General features: G+C 44.8%; 1 protein-coding gene across 1 annotated transcript; it reads right to left on the bottom strand.

The window, feature by feature from the left end:
- Positions 1 to 100: 100 nt before the first annotated feature.
- On the bottom strand, positions 101 to 27595 carry SLC7A4 (solute carrier family 7 member 4). The gene is made up of 5 exons (XM_030218787.1): positions 27465 to 27595; positions 10601 to 11668; positions 4962 to 5650; positions 3442 to 3550; positions 101 to 785 (listed from the first exon to the last, which is right to left on the bottom strand). The coding sequence occupies exons 2-5, from the start codon at positions 11580 to 11582 to the stop codon at positions 580 to 582; spliced, it is 1986 nt and encodes a 661-aa protein (XP_030074647.1). The 5' UTR covers positions 11583 to 11668; positions 27465 to 27595; the 3' UTR covers positions 101 to 579.
- Between the last annotated feature and the right edge of the window lie 370 nt (positions 27596 to 27965).

The raw sequence follows: 27965 nt of genomic DNA, 5'->3' as shown, positions 1-27965 counted from the left end.
TGTGTGGGAGGAGCTTCCTGCATCAGTGACACTAGCACTAGAGGTGTGTGGGAGGAGCTTCCTGCATCAGTGACACTAGCACTAGAGGTGTGTGGGAGGAGCTTCCTGCATCAGTGACACTAGCACTAGAGGTGTGTGGGAGGAGCTTCCTGTATCAGTGACACTAGCACTAGAGGTGTGTGGGAGGAGCTTCCTGCATCAGTGACACTAGCACTAGAGGTGTGTGGGAGGAGCTTCCTGTATCAGTGACACTAGCACTAGAGGTGTGTGGGCGGAGCTTCCTGTATCAGTGACGCTAGCAGTAGAATTGTGGGAAGGGCTTCCTTTTACTATTAACATTAGCAGTACTATGTGGGAGGGGCTTCTTTGAATCAGTGAAACTTGCAGTAGCAGTGTGGGAGGGGCTTCCTGTATCAGTGACACTATTATCATGACAGAGGCTGTCTGGCAGTGTTAACGTCCTTGTTGTATCTGTGATACAGGCATTGGTATTGAGTAGTTATTCTCTTCTGTGTCAGTGACATTAGTTCTGCCTGGGAAATCAGGTTGGTGCTGTGGGGATATTCTTTTTGCATGGTATCATCTCTTGGCCTGCTCCTCCTCCTCCTCTGCAATCGCCTCTGCCATCCCCATGGCATCCTGCGTTCTTGGCTGGACAGTCTGAACCGTCTCCTTCAGGCTGCTGCCCGAGAATACCACATATCGGGCCGTCACACCATGTGACTTTGGCTCCCGCAAGTTCTCCTTGCTATGCCATATGCCGTAACCAAAATAGACCACGAGACCTAGAGGCAGGGAAGACAGTGCAAAGCATGAGAGATATAAGAAGCCACCTTCTAGAAAAAAAGCAGGAATGGTGAACGTAATCAGTGTTGGAAAAGACATTAACATCCACTGAGGAGAAAGAAAAGCCTTTTACTGCCAAGACAATCTCGGATCCTTCCCAGAGTGAGCACAGGTTTCCAACACGCTGGGACTTCAAACCTTTATCCCTCTGATCTGAGTTGGGTTTATATCAATTGCAAATGGAATTTAACTGTAAAATTACCTAATCAACCATGAAGAGATATTCAAGGTATAGGATGAGCAGCAAGACCTTTATTTCTACCCAGGGAAAGAATTTCTGTAGTAAAAGTAAGACAAAATATTACAATGAAATAAGTCAGAAGCCACAGGTCCAGCAGAATTTCTCCAGTGAGCAGGAACGACCCGGATGCAGCGGCAGAGCCAGACTCTCTTGGGGAAAATGCAGTCTAAAGCTGGGATCAGAACTCAGTGTCTGCACCTACCATGCTTGGTCTCTCTGCTGGGATGTCACTAGGCTGCTATTTAATGCCAACTGGCCTTCTTTAAGGCTGCAGTACATTGAGCTTCCGTCCTCCCCTAATTCACTTAACCTAGTCACTGCAGCTCTTCACCCCACTCCCACCCTCCTTCCCTTTCCCTCTTCTTCTGCTCTACTGGGCCAAAGCTAACACATTATCCAGTTAACATCAGTGCTACAAGCCCCATTGATACAACAGGAGAGAAAATCCTGATCTAGCCTAAAATCTCCATCCAGGAACTGGGCAGATTTGCTCCTTTTATTATTCCTCTTCTATTGTCCTTTTCCCTTCCCGCCCTACCTTTCTCCAGGTCTACTCTTTCTTCATCCTTTCCCTTTCCTATGTTGTACCTTGGTTATCCTCTATTCTGATCTCCACCTCTTCCTTCCGTTCTTCCTTCCATCTGTTGTGGCCCTGTTATCCTATTCTCCTCTTTCCTGATCTCTACCTCTTTACTACCCTCGGCTGCCCTTCCTTCCTCTGTCCTGGCCCCGTTATCCTATTCTCCTCTTTCCTGATCTCTACCTCTTTACTACCCTCGGCTGCCCTTCCTTCCTCTGTCCTGGCCCCGTTATCCTATTCTCCTCTTTCCTGATCTCTACCCCTTTACAACCCTTCTTTCTTCCTTTCTCTCTCATGTTCCCTTCCCTCTATTGCTTCATGATTTCTGTCTCCTCCTCTCTTCCCTCCTTTCTTGAAGTAATATGTTTACGAAGAGCCAGAGTCAAAGACAGGCAGAGGGCGGAATTGAAATAGCTGCAGGAGTGGAAGGAAACTCTTCCAAGTGCTGTTGATTCTCCTGTGGCTTATCTCCCCTGAGATAATGAGCCACAGGAGGCAGGAGAAGCAGCAACAGGCTGAGATGTAACTCTTGCTTTTCATGTGGCCATTTTGGTTCTACTGGGGAGAAAGAAAGGCAGCTGTGATGGGGGTGTCAGAGAGGAGGTAAGGAGAGACAACATGTTTTTGAGGGAGATTACTCCCCTATTCTTCATGGCAATGTCTGTGACTGCGGTGGCGACTTTTGGAGCGGGATCTGATAACTTTAACTCATATAACGCAGCCAACTAAACACTGGCGTAGCAAGGGGGGGCGGGAGGGGCGGTCCGCCCTGGGTGTGAGCTCAAGGGGGGGTGCTTCTTGCCAGCTCCACCCCCCCCGGGTGCACCACGATGACACCCCCCCCAGACCCAGTGCCTACCCTGAACTCCGTCTAAGCTCCCGCACCCTACCTTTAAAAATGCTCAGAAACCGAGGTGAGGTGAGGCGCAGCGCCTCGTGTCTGCAAGTAAAAGAAGTAACATAGTAACATAGTAGATGACGGCAGAAAAAGACCTGCATGGTCCATCCAGTCTGCCCAAGACAAACTCATATGTGTATACCTTACCTTGAATTTGTACCTGTCCTTTTCAGGGCACAGACCATATAAGTCTGCCCAGCAGTATTTCCCGCCTCCCAACCACCAGTCCCGCCTCCCATCACCGGCTCTGGTACAGACCTTATAAGTCTGCCCTCCCCTATCCTCGCCTCCCAACCACCAACCCCTCTTCCCCCCACCTGCTCCGCCACCCAATTTCAGCTAAGCTTCTGAGGATCCATTCCTTCTGCACAGGATTCCTCTATGGATGGATCGTCTCATCATCGATCGGGCCTTCCCTCGCTCTGTCTGTCCCGCCCTCCGCTGACGCAACTTCCTATTTCCGCAAGGGCGGGACAGACAGAGCGAGGGAAGGCCCGATCGATGATGACGATCCATTCATACTTCTTTTACTTGCAGGCGCGAGGCGCTGCGCCTCGCCTCGGTTTCTGAGCTTTTTTAAAGGTAGGGTGCGGGAGCTTAGACGGAGTTCAGGGTAGGCACTGGGTCGGGGGGGGGGGGGGATGTCATCATCCTGCACCCGGGGGGGGGGGGGGGGTGCAATGGCGAACCGCCCCGGGTGGCAGCCCCCCTTGCTATGCCACTGCCGCTAAACAACTGTTGGATAGTGAATTCTGACGTTTCATCCCACTGAGGTGATGCTGATGGTTATGTGTATGACAGAGCAAAGCAAACATTTCATGATCAATTTAAAACAATGGCCAATACAGATGTCCTTGCTTAATCCAATAAACTCACCAATAACAAGCCAAATGGCAAAACGCACCCATGTCATGTAGTTCAGCTTCAGCATGAGATATACATTAAGGAGAATACTTAATGCAGGCGTCAGTGGAACAAGAGGAACCTGGAAAGAACCAAAGAGCAATGAATCATGCAGAAGGAATCCCCAGGGATCCCAGGAGATGGTTATAGAACCCCCTATTGGGAGACCTGCGCTGAATGCTTAAGGAACCTTGAGAAACAGAAGATCCCAGGGGATATGGTACAATGGATGTATCAAAGTCCTTAAGTCATCTGACACAGAGGGCCAACAAAATGACACCGAGATCCCAGGGGTACAGCCCGGGGCACCCAAAGAATTTGGCACAGTACCCCTAAGAGATATAACACATGGCCCCTGAGAGATTTGACACCAAGATTTCAGGGGATACAGGACTATGAAAGCAAGGAATTTGGCATATTATGTCTAGTTGAAATATTCTCTTTGCCACACTGAACTCCCTCCTCAAAGTGCCTCCACCCCTTCACGTTCTATTCAAACTGTGGCTGAGTACTTCCAATGCAAGGTTCACGAGGTCAGTACTCGGCCAGGTCACCTCCATCTCCCCTTCCTACCATTTCATTCCCCCAACCTTCCTTCAACATCTGCCATCCTCTCTTTGTTTTTCTAAAATCACAGAAGAGGAAACTGGATGGACAGAGCAGTACCAGAGAGCAAACAGAAGTCAAAAGCATAAAAGAGGTGATGTTTACCAAAATCGAGGATCGTACAGCTAGCCCAAGAAAGACATGGCATCTGCCTGCATCTTCATTGGTCCAGTTCTACTATCCTCCAGCAAACAGACTGACGGCACAGAGAGGAAGAAGAACAACACATGGGGCATGATGAAAGGACTGAAAGGAGGGGTCACAGTAGAGTAACTGGGCTCCAGATCCTAGAGAAGCAGACGGAGACCTCAGGGAGATAAGAGAAGGGGAAGGAGGAGATGGAGAAGAGAAGAAAAATCTAGGTGAGGAAAGGGCTCTTGACATTCCCTGCAGGCAGAGGCGCTGGTGCCGACACAACGTCTGGTACTCTCGTGTGTATTAGAAAATACTGCCCGATACTCTGTTCTTCCTTCTCCCGTCCTTCCTGTTCCTCCTGCTAATCTTAGGATGAGGAAAACACAATAACTCCTGCAAAATTATGTAAAAGTAATAATCTGCCTCCTAAAGACCACCAGTGTCTCGCAGGTCCTCCTCTGTCCTGGCTTATGCTTGAATGAGACGTAAAATGGACACAAAAATCCAAACTGCTGAAACTGTGTCCCTCCCCCTCAAGAAAAGGTGTAATAGCCTAAGCTCCTCGCGTCCTGCAAGTTCTCTGAGGCCTGGGCTCATACTACTCGCTCTGCTGAATCACTTCCTGGGAAGGTTCTCCTTGACTTGAACAAGAGTGAGAATACTCTACAAGAAGTACAAAATGGCCACCTAGAACAGCAAATCAACATATTCCCATGAAGAAGGGACCAAGAGAACAAAAACCAGCTACTTACCTGAAAGGTTTTGGACTTCTGCTGCTGTTCATGAACCCAAATGAAGAACAGACTCACGCAGAAGCCAGATGCGAATAGGACCAGAAGCAGTGTGTAGCTCCAGGTGGGCAGGTGCAGGTGGGTGTTGCCAAACACCAGGATGGAGCACAGAGATATGGCAGATACCATGATGGAGACCATGGCAAATGTCACCACCTCTCCCGGATAACAGTCACTGAGGAATTTCAGATAGGGCTCGAAGGTGGCTTTCAGCTGGCCCGGTTCCCTGCGCTCTGTGCTTCTGGTCTCCTTGTTCACCAGCTGCAGTTTATCAGAGAAGGACTCATATTCCTTCAGTTCAGCGTTGTTCTCGCTACCTAGGCTGGCGTTGCTGGGTGGTGGGCTAGCCTGGCATTTCATGGGCGAGGGAGGCTCCGCTGTGCTCTTCTGGAATCGCAGGACAATGATACTAGCAGCAACGAAAGTGTACGCCAACAGTGTGCCAATGGATAAGAACTGGACCAGCGCCTCCAGGTCAAAGATCAGAGCCAAGAGAGCCATCAGGCTGCCGAACATCAAAATGGCATTCATCGGTACTTTGGTGTGTGGATTCACTTTGGAGAAAACCTGGAAGAAAAGCCCATCTTCTGCCATCGCATAGATGATCCTTGGAAGTGAGAACAGGTTACTCAGGAGAACCGTGTTCATGGCTAGGAAGAAGCAGTAAGAACAAATTAATATACACTACATTAATCGACAATATAAAACATCATTCAGCAACTGAAAGGCCCGATCAGTCCATGCAGTGAAATGTCACTTTCAGGACTGGGATCCAGGATCTCTCTACAAAGGCTTAAAAAAATGGCTGTTTTCATCCCCAAAGTGCCCATTTTAAAACTGCAATTAGAGCCCATCAGGGGAGGTATATTAAACACATTTTCTCAGCTTTCCTGGGTTTGTACAACACTGCAGCTCTGTCGCAAGTGTCTCATTCATCCTGCTTTAATTAGGTGAATTGCTTATCTACAAATATTAATCATACCATAAAATAATTAACCTAATCCTGCTCACACTCAAGTGTAGGACAATATGACACATATCGTTCCACAGAGTGATAACAGACAGAATTACTGAATAGAGGAAGAAAGGATTGGGTGGGTAAAAAGCACACAGGAAATTCTGAACAACCAACCTATAACTGTTCAACATGATGTGGATACTGAAACGTGTGAAACCATATCTCCCCTTGAAAAAATTCCGTAACTTGGTACAATCCTCGGTACTTACACGTGCTGACTACTGCAACAGTATTTTTATAGGCTGCAAGGCCCAAATCCTGAAAAAACTTCAAACCGCCCAAAACACGGCAGCTAGACTCATTTTTGGTAAATCAAAATATGAGAGCGCATCACCTCTCCGTGAAAAACTTCATTGGCTCCCTATCAGAGAACGAATAAACTTCAAAGTCCACACACTGATTCATAGGATTATCCATGGAGAATCTCCAAGCTACATGATCGATCTGATAGACCTTTCAACCAGAAACAGGTCAGAATCTTCTCGAACATACCTGAACCTACACTATCCTAATTGAAAAGGTCTCAAGTACAAAACCTCTTATGCATCCAACTTCTCCTTCATAGGCAGCCAACTATGGAATGCCCAACCCAGATCCATTTGCTCAATCAACAATTATCTACCCTTCCAGAAATCGCTGAAAACCCATCTATTCAAGCAAGCATACCCAAATGATCTAACCTAATCTTATGAACCCAACACTTAATCACTCGACAACGACTATGACTTAGACCACATCTTCCATCAACTCCCCTATGCTATCCCTCAAACTATTCCCTCCTCCGGCCACTCCCACCCCCTTATCCCTTGCTCATTTCAACCTTCCCCCTCCTGCCTCTCTTACCCCCTTCTTACTTGCCCATTCCACCTATCTGCATATCTCCATCATTATTCTGTTATACCACAGCTTGTACTCTCTCTGCAATACCTTGTAACCCCCTATTACTATATAAGCCGCACTGAATCTGCCTTGAGTGGGAAAGCGTGGGGTACAAATGTAACAAATAAATAAATAACTAATTGCACATAAAAGACGACGCTGGACAGTAAGTCACACTGTAGACCTGTATTTATTTCTGGAGCACAGTTAAAAATAATAAGAGGCTGGATCAGGGCATTATCTAATCACCCCAGCAAGCTTTGTTCTCTTTCACCTTGCAAATCTTCTTTTGACGTGCTAATAAGCATGACTTTTTCCATTGCAAAATGTTTATCATTTCTCCACAGTGCGGGTTTTCGAGGCCATGGAGCCCAGGGTTGCGATGTAAGGGCTTGATTTTATATCAAGATGCGCAAGTGAAAAGCCAAAGACGCCTATTCAAAGCCTGTTATATAAACACACCCTAGATGCCTCAAAGCCTTTAAAAAAGAAAGCCCAGAACCAAATGGACCAACCCCGAAGAGGGCGAACATGTCTGTATCTAATCTGCATATGCACATACACTTTTGATAACATAAGAGAAGCCATACTGGGTCAGACCAATGGTCCATCTAGCCCAGTATCCCATTTTGCAAACAATTGCCAGTGCTGTTGAAACAGGAGAGGACAGTCAATGTCTAACTCATTTGGGAGACACAGCATCCTAGTGGCTGTATTCTGAACAGACTAGAGATGTTTAATGCTAGACTAGCCTGTCTTGGTTCCTGTAATTATGCAGGAATCAGTCTGTCTAACATTAAACACCTCTAGTCTGTTAAGAATACAGCCACTAGGATGCTGTCAGGCTTATTTTCGAAAGAGAAGGGCACCCATCTTTCGACACAAATCGGGAGATGGGTGTCCTCAGGGTTGCCCAAATCAGCATAATAGAAAGCCGATTTTGGGCGTCCCCAACTGCTTCCCGTCGTGGGGATGACCAAAGTTCCCGCAGGCGTGTTGGAGGCGGGACTGGGGCATGCCTAACAGATGGGCGACCTCGAACGATAATGGAAAAAAGAATGGCATCCCTGATGAGCACTTGGCCGACTTTACTTGGTCCATTTTTTCTTACGATCAAGCCTCAAAAAGGTGCCCGAACTGACCAGATGACCACCAGAGGGAATCAGGGATGACCCTAACCCCCTCCCACCCTGAAAAAAACAACTTTAAAAACTATTTTTGCCAGCCTCAAATATCATACTCAGGTCTATTGCAGCAGTACGCAGGTCCCTGGGGGGGGGGGGGGGGAGGTGTGTGTGTGTGTCAGCGGAGGCATAGCGAAGGCATGGACATCCTTCTTTCAAACATTTTGGACATCCTGAACTGCCCCCCCCCCCCACAGGGACGGCCAAATTTCAAGGGAGTGGAGTGGAGGAGTTGCCTAGTGGTTAGAGCACTGGTCTTGCAATCCAGAGGTGGCCGGCTTAAATCCCACTGCTGCTACTTGTGATCCAAAATCCAAATAAATGAATAAATAAAGGAGGTGTTGGAGGCATAGCAAAAGTATGGATGTCCTTCTTACAGAAACATCCACATTTTGGACGTCCTCAACTGCCCATCGCAGGGACGGAGGCATAGCGCCTAACACTTGGACGTCCTTCACCCATACTCAAAACAAACAAAAAAAAGACGTTCCTGACAAGCACTTGGACGTTTTCACCTGGACTTTTTAAGGTTGAAGACAGCAATTTATTTAAGGTTGTAGACGGCTATTATACACGCAGCTTGTCTGCGTGTATGAAGCCATCTTTGGCATGCAGAGAGAAGCCACACATAATGCTTGGATGCTCTGCACTGGCTTCCCCTCCTTAGGAAGGAAATCTTGTGCAAATGAGCTAACAGTGAACAGTTCATTTGCATGTGATTTCCTTCATGCAAGCCCGTTCCATTCTGAATCGCTAAAGGATCGGTAAGGGAAGGGTTTTTTCCGTTCAGTTAGTCCACTGCAGTGTCCCCTAGGGTGCCCGGTTGGTGTCCTGGCATGTCAGGGGGACCAGTGCACTACAAATTCTGCCTCATCCCACGACCAAATGAGTTGGATTTGGTCATTTTTGAGATGAGCGACTTCGGTTTCCATTATCGCCGAAAACCGGGGACGACCATCTCAACATTTATGTTGACTATCTCTAAGGTTGACCTAAATGTTGAGATTTGGGCGTCCCCGACCGTATTATCGAAATGAAAGATGGCCGCCCATCTTGTTTCGATAATACAGGTTTCCCCGCCCCTTCGCCGGGACGTCCTTAGAGATGGACGCTCTTAGAGATGTTCATCCCCGTTCGATTATGCCCCCATGTCTCTTCTTTATAGATGTGCTTCTTCCTTGAAATGTTTGTCACTTTTCTAACACGGATTTTCTTGGGGACATGAAGATCTCTTCCCTTACTTACGTGCCCAATATTCAAACAGGCTCATGTTTAATGGCAGCCAGTACACACATACATTCTCAGCAGCACTAAAACTCCCTAAAAATGTTCCGTCACTATCCATACAGCAACAGGGTGGAGACAGAGAAAAGCAAGAGCGTTTTGCCTAACTTACGGAAAGCCGTGATATTCAGCAGCTGTAAATGCAGCACAAAGGCTCTCCTACATGAAACCAGGCTGGTGGTCAGCAGTGTTTGTGTCTATTCAGTACCGCCAAATAGACGTGCAGCTGTACGGATTTTATTTAATTAAAAAAAAACATATCCTGTGTGATCCACAGTTCTGAGCAGGTTACAAGAAAATACGTACAAAATATATGTGATTTTTTTAAAACACTACAGCCGCTGTTTAAAAGACAAATAAAGTCTCTGTCGGAGCTGTCCTTTCTATCATGGATAACACCAGCTGTTACATGAATTAATAAGTAATGACTAGGGACAACAGGGAATCTGTGCCATGCTGCTGCTCAGAGACTGAACTGCCACTAACACAAGGAATCCTTTTCATCCAACACTTTTTTCCAGCTCCTTTGAACTTTCAACTCATTGGAACCAGCTTTTCATGGGACTTTGCTGCTATGAGCCTTAATTCACAACCTTTTCTGCATTTTAATCCTCTCGCACCTACATTCACAATCCCTCTAGCTGAAACTCCCTGCATAACCTGGTCCATGCATTCCTTGAGTTTGGTCACTGGGTGTCACTGTTATGCAATGGATGGGAGAAGCTCCCAAGGTGAACTGTGATGGTTTCCTCAGCTGCATTCCCCAGACCTGCCCCCAAAGTTCAGAAGAAGGGCTCGGGAATGAAACACAGATCTTGGGGTAACAGTGTGCATCTCTACAAACTGAACCACTGTCTCAGCCCCCGTTCCATAGGGTTTTCCACAAGACTTCCACAAGGTGCCCCTCTCCTACTGCTACCACTAGCACTGAAGATTAAATCATTCAACACAGATGTAACGTTAATTGTATCAAAGGCTTTTTTACTTTTGTTTCTGACCCACAAATTTTCTCCTGTTCTTTTGGGCTTTCAGCTTATTCAGAAACAGAGCTGGGATCTGGCACCATGAGCCTCATTGACAGCTAGATGGGATGCCATTTTGATGACTGGACTTTTGCCAGGAAGAAGGGGAAGAGAGGAGAGGAAGGAACGTTCACCAGGGCTCTGTCTGTAAAACTCTTTGCTCACAGGAAAGACAACAGTATAAATCATGACAGCATTTTGGAAGACACTCACCACAAATGGAGCCAACAGCGATTATAAATCCGGCCCATTTGTAACCCCGCTGGTTAAATGCATCAGAGAGAGCCGAGTCTGGGGTCAACGTCTTCCAGGGAACAATCAGCGTCAGCACTGTTGATACTAGAATGTAGGCCCCAGTTGCCAACCCCAGAGAAATCGCTGTTGCTATAGGTACAGCCTTCTGAGGATTTTTCGCTTCTTCGCTAGAAGCTGCAATAACATCAAAACCAACAAAGGCATAGAAGCATGTGGCCGTGCCAGCCATGATGCCCGAGAAACCGAATGGTGCAAAACCTCCTTCTGCAGCACTCCAGTTCTTTGGTTCTGCAAGAATGAACCCGAAAATGAGGATGAAGAGTATAATCCCCAGGCTAACAGCAGCAAACACATGGTTGAGCCATGAGGATACTTTAGCTCCAAAAGAAATAAATACCATTGCAATCAGCAATATCCCTGCAGCCAAGAAGTCTGGGTAGTGTGCAAGGAACGGAACCTGCCACGTGCCAATATATGTCTCTGTAAAGTTTTTGATTTTGTGGTCAAACACTGAGTCCAGATATCCACTCCAAGCCCTGGCCACTGCAGCTCCACCAATCATGTACTCCAGGATCACATTCCAGCCAATTAAGAAGGCCCAGATTTCTCCAACAGAGACATAGGTGAACATATAGGCAGAGCCTGTCCGTGGCACCCGGGCACCAAACTCAGCATAACAGAAGGCTGCAAGCAACGAGGCAAAACCAGCAGCAAGAAAGGAGATGACCACAGCTGGGCCAGCTATATCTCTGGCTACTGTACCAGTCAGCACATACAAGCCTGAGCCCACCATCCCACCCACCCCAAGGAGAGTCAGGTCAAATGTGGAGAGACATCTCTTCAGGGAGGTCTCCATCATGTCCTCCTCTAGAGTCTTGACCCGGTTGAGCTTTTGGCAGAAACGGGCTAGATCCCCAGAGGAAGGCAGCCGGTTCACCATCTTGGCCAGAAAAACTCTTGCTCCTGCACTGATGAGGTCTTGCTGCCAAATTCAAGGTGGCCAATATATGCTTTCAAGTTGAGAACCTAGAAGCAAAAGAGACAGAGACAAAATGTAAAAAAGCTTCACATGAATCCCTCCTGTTTCCTCTTCACTTACCCCATAACTGTATTTTAATTGCCCCACTTACAAAAGCTGCAAATATTTTGACCAAATATGACCTGCAGTGATCTTACCCTGGGCACTGATAATGAGACATCTAAGCAGGCTTCCAACTCACTGTTGAGATGGAAAATCTCCAAGAAAAGACTCAGGAGTGATGCAAGTTTCTGGGGTCCAAACAAACTGCCAAGAAAGTGTTGGAACGAAGGTTCCCTCCCCTCTCCTGGACTCAGTAGGAGACATTCTTCCTCTGTATTACAGTACCAGAAAATACTCTTCCTTATAAAGAATCTCATCTAATCTAATACAGGACTTATTAGCCACCCAAATTCCAGATATAAGACACCCAAACAAGTACAGCTAATAATATAAACAGTTCAAAACACAAAAGAGCAATAATACCTCAGTGCTACCAAATTAATGGGGTATTTTACTAGGGTGCACTACTGTTTTTCGCTTGCTCTACACACCAACACTCTCATTTTATTTATTTGGATTTTGCTCACACCTTTTTCAGTAGTAGCTCAAGGTGAGTTACATTCAGGTACTCTGGATATTTCTCTGTCCCAGGAGGGCTCACAATCTAAGTTTGTACCTGAGGCAATGGAGGGTTAAGTGACTTGCCCAAGATCACAAGGAGCAGCAGTGGGATTTGAACTGGCCACCTCTGGATTGCAAGACTGGTGCTCTAACCACTAGGCCACTCCTCCACTCATTATAGTCCAGATAAAATCGATCCTGCAACTGGCTAAGATTGATAAACCAACTGAATTTTAAGGTCTGATGTATTGCCATATAATATGTGAAAAACAATAGCTTTCAAAGAAAGCCAATGCAGTTTGAAAGATGTGCCGAGATAATTTCGTATTCTTTAATCTGAAATATTAGCTGTGCTGCTGTATTTTGAATAAGTTGTAGCTTTTTAAATAATTTAGATCTTAAACCAATATACAACCATGAAATGTTTCTACTAACTGGGTTTCTGCCAGGTATTTGTGACCTGGATTGGCCACTGTTGGAAGCAGGATACTGGGCTAGATGGACCATTGGTCTGACATAATATGGCTACTCTTATATTCAATTAATTAAAATAGTCCAAATGGGATAATACCAGCATTTGAACTAAAAGGGCAAGATGATGTTCATAGAAGTATGGCCTGATTAAATGAAGTCGTCTATTAAAAAAACCGTTTTCTTCCATAAATTGTTAATCTGGGGTTGAAAGAAAAGAGGAATAATGACTCCTAGAGCTATTTTCGACAGGATGGGCAAAATTCCAAAGGTACTCAAAAAACTCAAGCATGAAATTGCTGATCTGCTGTTAGTAATATGTAACCTATTGTTAAAATCATCCGCAGTACCTGAACATTGGAGGGTGGCCAATGTGACGCCGATTTTTAAAAAGGGTTCTAGGGGTGATCCGGGAAATTATAGACCGGTAAGCCTGACGTCACTATCGGGCAAAATACTGCAAAACTATCATAAAGAATAAAACTACAGAACCCGTAGACAGACATGGTTTAATGGTACAAAGTCAGCATGGGTTCAGCCAATGGAAGTCTTGCCTCCAATTTGCTTCATTTCTTTCAAGGCATGAATAAACATGTGGATGAAGGTGAGCCAGTTGTGAATCTAGATTTTCAGAAAGCTTTTGATAAAGTTCCTCATGAGAGACTCCTGTGAAAATGAAAGAGTCATGGATAGGAGGCAAGGTTCTGGTATGGATTAGGAATTGGTTATTGCACAGAAAACAGAGGATAGGGTTAAATGGTCATTTCTCTCAGTGGAGAAGGGTGAACAGTGGAGTGCCACAGGGATCAGTACTGGGACCAGTGCTATTTAACATATTTATAAATGATATGGAAATTGGAACGACGAGTGAGGTGATTAAATTTGCAGATGACACAAAACTATTCAAGGTTGTTAAAACACGAGCGGACTGTGAAATACTGCAGGAAGACTGGGCATCCAAATGGCAGATCAAATTTAGTGTGGACAAATGCAATGTGATGCACATTGGAAAGAATAATCTGAATCATAGTTACCTGATGCTGAGGTCCACCTTGGGGGTCAGCACTCAAGCAAAAGATCTCGGTGGTGTTGATAACACACTGAAATCTTCTGCTTAGTGTGCGACAGTGACCAAAAAAGCAAACAGGATGCTAGGAATTATTAGGAAAGGGATGGTGAATAAGACTGAAAATACTATAATGCCTCTGTATCACTCCATTTTGCGACCGCACCTCGAGTATTACATTATAAAAGTGGGACATCAGCTCGGCAGCTTCCATGTTATAAAAGTGGGACAAGCTCGGCACCTTCCATGTTATAAAGTGGGACAAGCTCGGCAGCTTCCACGTTATAAAAGTGGGACATCAGCTCGGCAGCTTCCATGTTATAAAAGTGGGACAAGCTCGGCAGCTTCCACGTTATAAAGTGGGACAAGCTTGGCAGCTTCCACGTTATAAAAGTGGGACATCAGCTTGGCAGCTTCCACGTTATAAAAGTGGGACAAGCTCGGCAGCTTCCATGTTATAAAGTGGGACAAGCTCGGCACCTTCCACGTTATAAAGTGGGACAAGCTCGGCAGCTTCCACGTTATAAAGTGGGACATCAGCTTGGCAGCTTCCACGTTATAACAGTGGGACATCAGCTTGGCAGCTTCCACGTTATAAAGTGGGACAAGCTCGGCACCTTCCACATTATAAAGTGGGACAAGCTCGGCAGCTTCCACGTTATAAAGTGGGACATCAGCTTGGCAGCTTCCACGTTATAAAAGTGGGATAAGCTCGGCAGCTTCCATGTTATAAAGTGGGACAAGCTCGGCAGCTTTCACGTTATAAAAGTGGGACATCAGCTTGGCAGCTTCCACGTTATAAAAGTGGGACAAGCTCGGCAGCTTCCATGTTATAAAAGTGGGACATCAGCTTGGCAGCTTCCACGTTATAAAAGTGGGATAAGCTCGGCAGCTTCCATGTTATAAAGTGGGACAAGCTCGGCAGCTTTCACGTTATAAAAGTGGGACATCAGCTTGGCAGCTTCCACGTTATAAAAGTGGGACAAGCTCGGCAGCTTCCATGTTATAAAGTGGGACAAGCTCGGCAGCTTTCACGTTATAAAAGTGGGACATCAGCTTGGCAGCTTCCACGTTATAAAAGTGGGACAAGCTCGGCAGCTTCCATGTTATAAAAGTGGGACATCAGCTTGGCAGCTTCCACGTTATAAAAGTGGGATAAGCTCGGCAGCTTCCATGTTATAAAGTGGGACAAGCTCGGCAGCTTTCACGTTATAAAAGTGGGACATCAGCTTGGCAGCTTCCACGTTATAAAAGTGGGACAAGCTCGGCAGCTTCCATGTTATAAAGTGGGACAAGCTCGGCAGCTTTCACGTTATAAAAGTGGGACATCAGCTTGGCAGCTTCCACGTTATAAAAGTGGGACAAGCTCGGCAGCTTCCATGTTATAAAGTGGGACAAGCTCGGCAGCTTCCACGTTATAAAAGTGGGACAAGCTCGGCAGCTTCCATGTTATAAAGTGGGACAAGCTCGGCACCTTCCACGTTATAAAGTGGGACAAGCTCGGCAGCTTCCACGTTATAAAGTGGGACATCAGCTTGGCAGCTTCCACGTTATAACAGTGGGACATCAGCTTGGCAGCTTCCACGTTATAAAGTGGAACAAGCTCGGCACCTTCCACATTATAAAGTGGGACAAGCTCGGCAGCTTCCACGTTATAAAGTGGGACATCAGCTTGGCAGTTTCCACGTTATAAAAGTGGGACATCAGCTTGGCAGCTTCCACGTTATAAAAGTGGGATAAGCTCGGCAGCTTCCATGTTATAAAGTGGGACAAGCTCGGCAGCTTTCACGTTATAAAAGTGGGACATCAGCTTGGCAGCTTCCACGTTATAAAAGTGGGACAAGCTCGGCAGCTTCCATGTTATAAAGTGGGACAAGCTCGGCAGCTTTCACGTTATAAAAGTGGGACATCAGCTTGGCAGCTTCCACGTTATAAAAGTGTGACAAGCTCGGCAGCTTCCATGTTATAAAGTGGGACAAGCTCGGCAGCTTTCACGTTATAAAAGTGGGACATCAGCTTGGCAGCTTCCACGTTATAAAAGTGGGATAAGCTCGGCAGCTTCCATGTTATAAAGTGGGACAAGCTCGGCAGCTTTCACGTTATAAAAGTGGGACATCAGCTTGGCAGCTTCCACGTTATAAAAGTGGGACAAGCTCGGCAGCTTCCATGTTATAAAGTGGGACAAGCTCGGCAGCTTTCACGTTATAAAAGTGGGACATCAGCTTGGCAGCTTCCACGTTATAAAAGTGGGACAAGCTCGGCAGCTTCCACGTTATAAAAGTGGGACAAGCTCGGCAGCTTTCACGTTATAAAAGTGGGACATCAGCTCGGCAGCTTTCACGTTATAAAAGTGGGACAAGCTCGGCAGCTTCCACGTTATAAAAGTGGGACAAGCTCGGCAGCTTCCACGTTATAAAAGTGGGACATCAGCTCGGCAGCTTTCACGTTATAAAAGTGGGACAAGCTCGGCAGCTTCCACGTTATAAAAGTGGGACAAGCTCGGCAGCTTCCACGCATAGATGCTGCCACTTGTACATATAGTGAGGCCATTTCACAAATCTGTGCATATAAAGTGCCACCAACTAACAAGTAAAGTAGTAATTTCTTTTTTCATTTGGAAGGTAGAAATAAAAAAGAAATTGGGAGACTAAGGAAAATTACTCTCTTAATCTCTTGTGAAAAGCCTTGGGTGAAACAATTATTTTTTAAAAATCTGTGCACACTTCTGAGTTAACGCACAGCCCAGCATTGAAACTTGTTTGCATATATGTGTATTCCCATTTTAAGATGGAGAGCACAGGTATACATTTTTGGCTGACCCCCCTGGTCCCAGAGGTAATAGCAGCTTTTCTGAAATCACCATTTATGTGTGTCCAATCTCTGCATGTAAATCCCACTATCCACACAGATTTAGAGATAAAAAGGAAGAAATGGATGAATTTTTGAAGGGCATCTGTTTGATTGGGGTAAAATTTTCTCTGGTATTATTGTTTGTAACTCTGTGTTGTGTCTTCACTTTTTCAGTCTCTATAGAAGCGGTTTTCCAAAACAAAATAAATTCTTTAAAATACTTACTGTAAACCCAGACAAAAATATTAACAATATTTCAATATATATTAAAACTATCAGAGGAGTAAAAACTTTATCTACATACAAACTATTTCTTTAATTTTCTCTCTTTTTTTTCTATTTGATGGACACTTAAATGCAGAGAATTGCCAGATCATCACTGGCAATTGTGAAAAGTGTCGTCTTTATAATCTGCAAGATTTGAGTATCATCAACAGAAAGAATCTGATTAAAATATTTAAAAACTTTTCACCAATTTATAAACTTGGGATCAAAGTTAAACAGTTCCTTTGCTTAGCTCCAGTCAGAGGTACAAATGGTTGTGATGCTCAGAGTCCTAGTTGCTATGTGGTTCTTACCTTAAGGCTCGATTCCTAGACCTTCTCTTTGTCCTCTGCTCTTGCTCCCTTCCAGCTCTAATTGCAGTAGTCTAAATGAGAGGTGACAAGGGTGTGGATGAGGGTTTTGGTAGAGTGCTCAGAAAGAAAGGGGCGGATTTTACGGATGTTGTAAAGAAAGAAACGACAGGTCTTGGCGGTCTGCTGGATATGAGCAGAGAAGGAGAGAGAAGAGTCAAAGATGACCCCAAGGTTTCGAGCTGAGGAGACAGGGAGAATGAGAGAGCCATCAACAGAAATAGAAAACGGGGGGAGCGGGGAGGTGGGTTTGGGGGGGAAAATAAGAAGCTCGGTTTTGGTCATATTTAATTTCAGGTGTCGTTGAGACATCCAGACAGCAATGTCAGACAAGCATGCTGAAACTTTGGTTTGGATGCAAGGTGAGATATCAGGGGTAGAAAGGTAGATTTGGGAGTCATCAGCATAGAGATGGTAGGAAACGCCATGGGATGAGATTAATGAACCAAGCGAAGAAGTGTAGATAGAAAAGAGGAGGGGACCAAGAACAGAACCCTGAGGTACGCCGACAGGCAGAGGGATAGAAGTAGAAGAGGATCCACCAGAGTGAACACTAAAGGTGCGGAGGGAGAGGTAGGAAGAGAACCAGGAAAGGACAGAGCCCTGGAATCCAAGTGAGGACAGGTCTTTTCCCAGTATGGCATTACTTATGTACTTATGAACCTTAGAAAGGGGAAATAAAACATCAGAAGCCCAGGGACAGAGGGATCAGGTTAAATGCACCGAGACAGGATATGGAAACAGAGCCAATGGGGCCAGTGGTTTATTTATATTTTCTGATACTTGCATCTTTATAGGAATATCCTCCAAAGCAGATATAAGCAGAAGTGACTGTAGAGGATGCTGAGCTCAAGGTGAACCATCGAGAGCAGGGAACCCCTGGCTGAGACTAAAGAGCTGAGGAGGTGGGCCGGGAATGGAAATGATTCTCTGCTTCCACTTCTGATAGTGAAAGTGAGGGGGGGGGAGGGGAGCCACAATATAAAAACATAGACAATGAAGGTCTTTATCTGCCATCACCTACTAAGTTACAAGCCTTTTCTGCAGATTTACACCCCCCCCCCTTTCTCTCTAATTTACCTATAGTGACAAATGAAGCCCCCCAAGAATAATATCTTCCTTCCCCTCCCAAATACCCTACCCAGCAGCATCCTTCCTCTTTCTTTCTCTCCTCCAAACGCCCCCTCCTCTCTTCCTCCTAGCTCACCATCTCTTAACCCCTTCCCCTCAGCAGCTCCAGTATCTCAGAGCACAGGCTCAAGATTTTTCGACTACATCCCACCCAAGCTACAAAGATCCGGTGCAGTGACACCACTCCCTCCTCTCATTTGGAAAATCTGAGCAAGGACAGCAAAGGGCCTGAAGATGCCCAGCGGCTGTGTGCTCAGTTTCTCAGCTTTCCCTGCTGCGCATGCATGGGGAATGGTGGAAGAGGTTGAAAAGGGGAGAAACCTTCTGACACCTCTATCAGTCTATTAATCTCACCTAATTACGAATGTCATAGGCAGTGGTGGTGATACACACACATGTAATACTACATCATGGAGAGACAGGAACCTCACCGAGAGTAACAGTGCAAGCTTCCCCTCCCCCTCCTCTGAACAGCTACATCAGACAGCAAAAGTGCAAGCTTTCTTTCCCCCTCAGAACAATGACAGTGCAAGCTTCCCCTAGTCCCCCCCCCCCCCCACACCACGGGAACATGCTATGCTATATATTGCTTCTATGCCACATATACCTGAATAGTTCACAGCGGATTAGAATAAAAAGAAAAGAAACTGGACAAACAAAATCCATAAATTACATATATCAAAACAGCAGAAAACAATTAATTAGACCAAAAATACTTTTCAAATAACCAAGTTTTAAAAGTTTTACAGAATTTCAAATAGCTGGGATTAATTTGGATTATCAAAGGTAGATAATTCCATAAGAGCACAGACTAATAATAAAGAGAAGAACTAAATTTCAAATGTCTAACGGACCCAAAAAAGTAAGAGCATCAAATTATGAATGTTGTAAGGAGAATTAATATGAAGTGCACTGGCCCAGTCACAGAGATAGGAAGGCGCTAGACCATTTAAGATCTTATGAATAAAAGAACAAAGCTTAAACTGGGCTCTGGCCTTAAAAGGAAGCCAATGCAGTTTCATCAGACCTGGAAGAAATATCAGTCGAGCCGCTGTGTTTTGCAACATTTGAATCCTATTGTCAAGCCTCTTAAGACTTGTTAACTGTAAAGTCTCAATATCTTGAAGTATAACCTTGGCACACCAGCACACACCTGAAGTCTCTTTATTTTCTGAAGTTTCCTTTATTGCATACATATAGATAATTTACTCACAGTCAGATGTTCAGAAGTGTTGCCCCAGGGCACAGAGACTCCATAATTTTGAGAGCTGTATCAGTAGTTGAGGGTAGAAATCTGAAGAAAGGCAGCTTTATTGCAGAGATGGGAAAATAGTTGAACAGGTAGAAGTAGCTCAAAGCTGGGTGACTGGAAAGTGCAATGTCTCATTAGGAGGATATATTCAAGGTAAAAAACCAAGTTCGTTCCAAGGAGTTTAGCAGGACAAGTGCTGTCTGAAGCAAGATGGAGAATGCCTCATGGAGAGAGAGAGAGAGAGAGAGAGAGAGAGAGAGAGAGAGAGAGAGAGGGGCCAAGAAGGGCTCATACAAGCCCAGGGAGGAGGGAGTAAATAGACCAATGGGCCAGAGCCTGCCATCAGGTAGCAAGGGTAGTCCTGGAGGACAGCCCTCGATTGGAGGGAAAGGTCATATCCGGCTGACCTCTCAGGACAGAGATAGTAAGAATGACCAGGAAATGATAGCAGGTAGAAAAAGGAGCCAAGCTTGGCTGAGAAAGAGAAGAGGTCTAGGCAGCAGTACAGACCAATAGTAACAGTTCTTACACAGGCAGGCAGGTGTGGTTGCACTACCTGTGAAACTACATTACACACAATGCATTGCTCACATATCTTTGCAGTGAGAACAACAGTAAAAGCATTAAACACATTTTAGGGTCACACTATAAACTAGTGCAAGGCTGTCGAAGGACAGAACATCTACTGACTGGAGTTCTTAAACGGTCTATGTATACAATGTTGCAGTAATCCACTCTGGAGAGTATCAAAGCTTGTACTAGCAATCTAAATTCAGCCAACCCAAAATATTTGCAAATTGTCCTTAACTTTTGCATCACATAAAAAGACTTCTGTATCAATCACAAAATTCAGAAGAATAATAAGCCAAGGCCAGTCAATACTACTATCGATATGTCAAGTGCCTTCGACCTTGTAGATTACAAGTACTAATGAGCCTGCTCGACAACACAGGAATAATTGGAGCAGTGGCAGCCTGGATCAATGGTTTTCTAAGAACTAGATCCTACCTTTCAGCCTCCTGGATTCCTGAATGTGGGGTCCCTCAGGGTTCCACAATATCACCAATATTATTCAATGTCCTGATGGCTCCACTTGGCAAGAAACTGGGAAAACAATGGGTTTAAACCCATTCATATTCGCAGACGATGTCACCACATATATATTTTCCTTTTAAAAAAATCTTTACAGAATATGTGGATCAATGACAATTTGCACTCCGCTGGTGTTTGGATGGTGGGGCTAGTTCTGGGCAAGACTTCTACGGTCTGTGTCCTGAAAATGGCAGATCAAGTAAGGTATACACAAGAAGTAGCACATATGAGTTTATCTTGTTGGGCAGACTAGATGGACCGTACTGGTCTTTTTCTGCCGTCATCTACTATGTTACTATATGAAAGTTCTAGAAGCAGCATTGATGCAGTGAATTCCGATGATCCTTCTTAAAAACATTGAAATTGTTATAAGAATAAAAAATGTAGGAAGCATGACTAAATAATTAGTGGATACGATTTTGCTTTAATGCCCACTCTGCCAGGATATTTAGAGAATTAGGTGCCTGGGACTGATTGTGTTTCATTTTATACGTCCCTGCATGTTATACAATAATTTTGTCTACAATAGAGTAATGTCATTTGCATATATATAAAATTATATTTTTAATTGCTCGAGTACCTTACTAAAAGGTTGGTGCAAAATATTAAATAGAGAGGGGGACAGAGCCAAACCTTGGGGAACACACATCCCTGCCTCCAAATCATGGAAAACCTGTTATGTCTTTTCACCATATAACCTGCATGGACAGAAAGCCACTAAAGCAAGATAATACAAATCCACCAATACCCAAATCACTCAGCCTAGATAACAAAAGATCAGTGGTGTACCGAAGGCAGGGTGCTTCCTACCTACTGGGAGCAGCCACGTGGATGTTGGCTCTGCTGGTTCCCTGCTCCCTCTGCTGTTACTTCCTGTTGCTGGGCAGAGGGAGCAGGGAACCAGCAGAGTCAACAGCCACGTGGCTGCTCCCAGTAGGTAGGAAGAATGCACCAATGGGGGGGGGGGGGCTTGGAGGTGATGCACCGGGGAGGGAGGATGCAGCGCCAGGGGGTGTGTTGTGCTGCACCCCGGGGGGGGGGGGGGGGGGGGATGGACAACACTGTACCCGGGGAGGGGGGGGGGGTGTGCAGCACCGATCCGCCCCGGGTGGCAGCTGACCAAGGAGAGCCACTGCAAAAGATCATGACTAACCTCTCATCAGGATTTGATTTGGTCGAACTGGATAATAGCACTCTGATATTTCCTCAATATAGACTTGCCTTAAAGCAGCTACTATGGTTTTAGTAACATAGTAAGTGATGGCAGATAAAGACCTGTAAGGTCCATCCAGTCTGCCCAAGAAAATAAACTCATTTTAACTGATATGCCATACTTTATATATGTACCCGAGTTTGATTTGTCCTTGCCATTCTCAGGGCACAGACCTTAGAACTCTGCCTAACACTGTTATTGTACTAAAAGTTCTGAAGATTCTGGAATCCTAAAGAGTTACAAGATTCCGGAATCCCAATTAGTAGCAACATTCCATGTAGAACCCCAAAGAGTAACATAGTAAATGACGGCAGATAAAGACCTGTCGGTCCATCCAGTCTGCCCAACAAGATAAACTCATTTTACATGGTAAGTGATACTTTATACCCGAGTTTGATTTGTCCTTGGCATTCTCAAGGCACAGACCGTAGAAGTCTGCCCAGCACTCTTCTTGTACTAAGTTCTGAAGCTAACGTCGAAGCCCCTTAAAATTTACACTCAAGCCCATCCCTATCCAGTCATGATCAGGGTATAGACCGTAAAAGTTTGCCCAGCACCGGTTTCGCTTCCCAATTACCAGTGTCGCCACCCAATCTCCGCTATGATTTCGTAGATCCATTCCTTCTAAAACAGGATTCCTTTGTGTTTATCCCACGCATGTTTGAATTCCATTACCGTTTTCATCTCCACCACCTCCTGCGGGAGGGCATTCCACGTATCCATCACTCTTGCCGTAAAAAAATACTTCCTGACATTACTCCTGTCTGCCCCCCTTCAACCTCAATTCGTCCTTTAGTTCTACCACCTTCCCGTCTCCAGAAAAGGTTCGTTTGCAGATTAATACCTTTTATTTGAACGTCCGTATCATGTCACCCCTGTTTCTCCTTTCCTCCAAGGTATACATGTTCAGGTCAGCAAGTCTCTCCTTGCATGGTTTGCAACGTAAATCCAATACCATTTTCGTAGCTTTTCTTTGCACCGCTTCTAGTCTTTTTACATCCTTAGTTAGATATGGCCTCCAAAACTGAACACAATACTCCAAGTGGGGCCTCACCAACAACTTGTAGAGGGGCATCAACACCTCCTTTCTTCTGCTGGTTTTACCCCTCTCTACGCAGCCTAGCATCCTTCTGGCCACGGCCGTTGTTGCATTGTTTCTTCACCTTCAGATCCTCGGACACCAACACCCCAAGGTCTCTCTCCTGAGTCGAGCTTACTATTCTCTCCCCTCCTATCCAGTATCTCTCTGTCAGGTTTCTGCACCCCAACTGTATCACTCTATACTTCTTGGCATTAAATTTTAAGTATCCATATCAACTATACTCCAGAGGTTTTAAATTTGTTAATAACAAATATTCAGCTTTATATAATTACTGTTTAAATACAATACAAGCCTTATAAATTCACATTATGATGAATGTGAATTTATAAGGCATGTATTGTATGTAAACAGTAATTAAATAAAGCTGAATATTTGTTATTGACAAATTTAAAACCTCTGGAGTATAGTTGATATGGAGTATTAGAAACACTCTGGTGTTAGTAAAAGTGTCCCCCTAATTAGGGAATTAAATTTTAACTGCCAGACCTGCGACCATCTAGCATTTGGAGATCCCTTGTACTATGATTTTTTTCTAAATCCAGATTGAGAAAAAAGAAGGATGTTATCATTATTCAAATAATAATCCAACAGCCATAAGAACATAAGAAAAGTCATACTGGGTCAGACCAATGGTCTATCTATCCCAGTATCCTGTTTCCAACAGTGGCCAACCCTGGTCACAAGTACCTGGCAGAAACTCAAATAGTACCAACATTCCATGCTACCAATCCCAGGGCAAGCAGCAGCTTCCACATATCTGTCTCAACAGCAGACTATGGACTTTTACTCCAGGAACTTGTCCAAACCACTGTTTAAAAGTATTTCCATGTAATTTCCTTGAGTGACCCCTAGTCTTTGTACTTTTGGAATTAGTAAAAAATCGATTTACTTCTACTCATTCTACTCCACTCAGGATGTTGTAGACCTCAGTCATATCTACCCTCAGATGTCCATTTTCAAAGCTGAAGAGCCCTAACCACTGTAGCCTTTCCTCATATGAGAAGCGTTCCATCCCCTTTATCACTTTGGTCGCTTTTCTTTTCTAATTCCGCTATATCTTTTTTGAGATACGGGAACCAAAACTGAATGCAATACTCAAGGTGAGGTTGCACCATGGAGCGATACCTAGGCATTATAGTATTCTCGGCCTTATTTACTGTCTCTTTCCTAGTAATTCCTAGCATCTTGTTTGCTTTTTTGGCCATCACCGCACACTGGGCAGAAGATTTCAGCATATTGTCTACAACAACAACTAGATCTTTTTCTTGGGTGCTGACCCCCAAGGTGGACCCTAGCATCAGGTAACTATGATTTGGATTATTCTTCCCAACATGCATCACTTTGCATTTGTCCACATCTGGAATGCATGTGGTCTGGGCTTCCACTATAGCATTTTTATACAATGTCCATGCCTGATTTAATGTCGTAACCTTTGCAGACGATCCTTTCAGCTTATTTTTAACCATTTTCCTCATAGACACCCTTTTGAAAATTAAATGCAGCTAAAGTAGACTTCCTTTGTGGCATCATTCCAGATAGTAACTCAAATTTGATCACCAGCAGACTCAACACCGTTACCTCTTGTACTATGCCCTGAACTCCACCAAGGACTACATCTAAAATGGCTCCCCCTCTTGTGGTTCCCGGACCAGTTGCTCCAAGAAGCAGTCATTTATTACATCTAGGAATCTTACTTACCTAGCGTTCCCTGATATAACACTTATCCAGTCAATAATGGGGTAATTTAAATCATCCATTATTATACTGTTGGCCAAGTTGCCAGCTTTCCTAATTTCTGTAAACATTCATTCATCTGTCTTATACTTTATTAGATTTGCCTAGGCAGAGCAGAGTGTATACATAACTAAAACATAAAGAAAAGGAAAGGAACTCCATTTATTGACAGGAAAGATATCACACAGAAGAAAACAAACAGAGGAGAAATACATTCATGCAAAAAAAGTATGTCTGTCTGTTCTGTCCTGACAGCAGTAGTATAGTCATACAAGAATTCTCCTTCCAGTAACACATGAAATTTCTGTCTATAATGATTCCACACTATCTGTTTCATGTAGAATGTTTATTTTGTTTGACTCAATTCCCTCTTAAACATATAGTGCAACCCTCACCTCCTCTCCAGTTTGATCCATTCTATCATTGTGATATAATTTGAACCTTGATAACACAGTCCCATTGATTGTCCTCCTTCCACCAGGTTGTCTGAGATGTCTATTATATCAATCTCGTCATTTAGGGTTATATACTCCAACTCTCCCAGTTGTCTAGCATTTGTATATAGAAACTTCAAATTGTGATTTTTTTCTTGCATCTACAAGCTGCTTAGAAACTGACAGGGATAATTTGCATCCTTTACTCTTCTCTCCCCTTAAACATTCCTGGCTTTCTTTCACCATTGTTGAAATCTCTCTAATGGGATTCACTAAATGTCCTGTTTCAACAGCATCCTTCGTTCCATAAACGAACTCCAGGTATTTCAATAGATTGACATAATCTCATTGAATCAACTTTATCATCGTAACTATTGGTGTTATTTAGCTGTAGATAAGACCTAATATTTGCCACTTTTTCCTTTAAAATCGTGGCCAATTCATCAGCAGATGTTCAGTGTACTTTTCTTCTAGCATCAAATCGATACATGTGAAATTGTTGACCCAATTATACAATTTGCGCATATTCATTGTTGGCTCATTTACTAATTTAGAGTAAAACTCATTTTTCTTTTTTTAATGGTAGATTTATATAAAGCTATCATTGATCTCCAATAATGCCACCTAGATTCTGGGAAAGGAGACTTCCTCCAGCTTCTTCCACTTTTCCTACATTCTTCCTACATCACAGACAGCGACAAAGCAAGCTTCTCCTATCCCCCCCCCCCCCCCCCCAGAACAGGTACATCACAGACAGCGACAGAGCAAGCTTCCCCTATCCCCTCCCTCAGAAGGAGGTAGATCACAGACAATGACAGTGTAAGTCTCAGCTATTCCCTCCCCTGATAACAGGTACATCACAGTGAGAGTGCAAGCTTCCCCATCCCTGCCCCCCCCCCCCCCCGAACAACTACATTACAAACAGTGACAGTGCAAGCTTCCCCTATCCCCTCCCTCAGAACAGGTACATCACAGACAGCGACAGAGCAAGCTTCCCCTATCCCCTCCCTCAGAACAGGTACATCACAGACAGTAACAGTGCAAGCTTCTCCTATTCCCCCCCCCAGAACAGGTACATCACAGACAGCGACAGTGCAAGCTTTCCCTATCCCCCCCCCCCCCAGAACAGGTACATCACAGACAGCGACAGAGCAAGCTTTCCCTATCCCCACCCCCAGAACAGGTACATCACAGACAGCGACAGTGCAAGCTTTCCCTATCCCCCCTCCCCCCCAGAACAGGTACATCACAGACAGCGACAGAGCAAGCTTCCCCTATCCCCTCCCTCAGAACAGGTACATCATAGATAGCGACAGTGCAAGCTTCCCCTATTCCCCCCCAGAACAGGTACATCACAGACAGCGACAGTGCAAGCTTCCCCTATCCCCCCCCCCCCCAAAATAAAACACAGGGACATCACAGACAGTGACAATGCAAGCTTCCCCTATTCCCCCCCAAGAACAGGTACATCACAGACAGCGACAGTGCAAGCTTCCCCTATCCCCTCCCTCAGAAGGAGGTAGATCACAGACAATGACAGTGTAAGTCTCAGCTATCCCCCCCCCCCCTGATAACAGGTACATCACAGTGAGAGTGCAAGCTTCCCCATCCCTGCCCCCCCGAACAACTACATTACAAACAGTGACAGTGGAAGCTTTCCCTATCCACCCCCCAAAATAAAACACAGGAACATCACAGACAGTGACAGTGCAAGCTTCCCCTATTTCCCACCCACCCCTCCTCCAGGAACAGATACATCACTGTGTCTTCAATAACCTTTGGGAAGAGAAGCCAGCGATAGTCATATGAACCTTCTCTTTTCATTTATTCCTTGACTTTGCTGAATCTTCCCAGCCAGACATCATGAAATACTAATCTTGGTGGTGGACAGAACTTGCTTGTGTTGTGCTGTCAATCCTCCTACACAGTCTTAGTCACCAAATCTCTCTCCCATTTTGAATTTCAGTGAAAAGTGCTCTGGAAAAACACTGCCTGGTTGATCAGTAATTAAGACAAGAAGATGCACCGAGAGACAGGGTGTTTTGAGTCTTAATAAAAATGTTTAGGACATGTGGATTTAATGAGAAAAAAAATCCATTACTACAAGAAAACTAAATTAAAATAGTGAGGATTGCTCGCTTTCCTTCCTTATGAATAAAGTCATGTCAGATCGTTTGTGTTTGCTAAGGCACAGACATACCTGCTCATCCAGAAAGATCGCCTCAGGCCTGGCTATCCTTCATCTCTGAGGCTGCGGAAGCATTACAAATACGCCTGGAAAACAAGATGGAAGGAACAACACATCAGCACACAGAGAAAATCCAGCAATGCCAGCTGGAGGTATTGTTCACAGCAGCCACTCCCTGCTGCTGTCATTTACTGAAAGAATAGCTGTCACCTGGAAGTGCTGTCCGTCCTCTCTTCTAGGTGCAGAACAGACACCTGTGCCCTGCTTTCTAAGCAAAGCAGTTTCCTCTCTTTCTTGCAGCAGAAGGAGGAGCAGTAACACACAGAGCAGGCAACAGTTAAAGGGACACTGTGCTTCAGGTACAAATACACAGGCTGATCTAATAATCCTGCATTAAACAGCTGCCTCAGGATTTTTTTTACTTTCCTTCCACACATTTGGGAGGGAAATTTCTCTAGAAAATAGCTGTGTGTGCAGACACGACCCCAGTGGCATAGCCAGAAGGCAATGTTT

The sequence above is a fragment of the Microcaecilia unicolor genome, chromosome 11, assembly GCF_901765095.1.
Source record: "Microcaecilia unicolor chromosome 11, aMicUni1.1, whole genome shotgun sequence".
NCBI lineage: Eukaryota > Metazoa > Chordata > Amphibia > Gymnophiona > Siphonopidae > Microcaecilia > Microcaecilia unicolor.
This window is presented reverse-complemented; position numbering and strand designations above follow the sequence as displayed.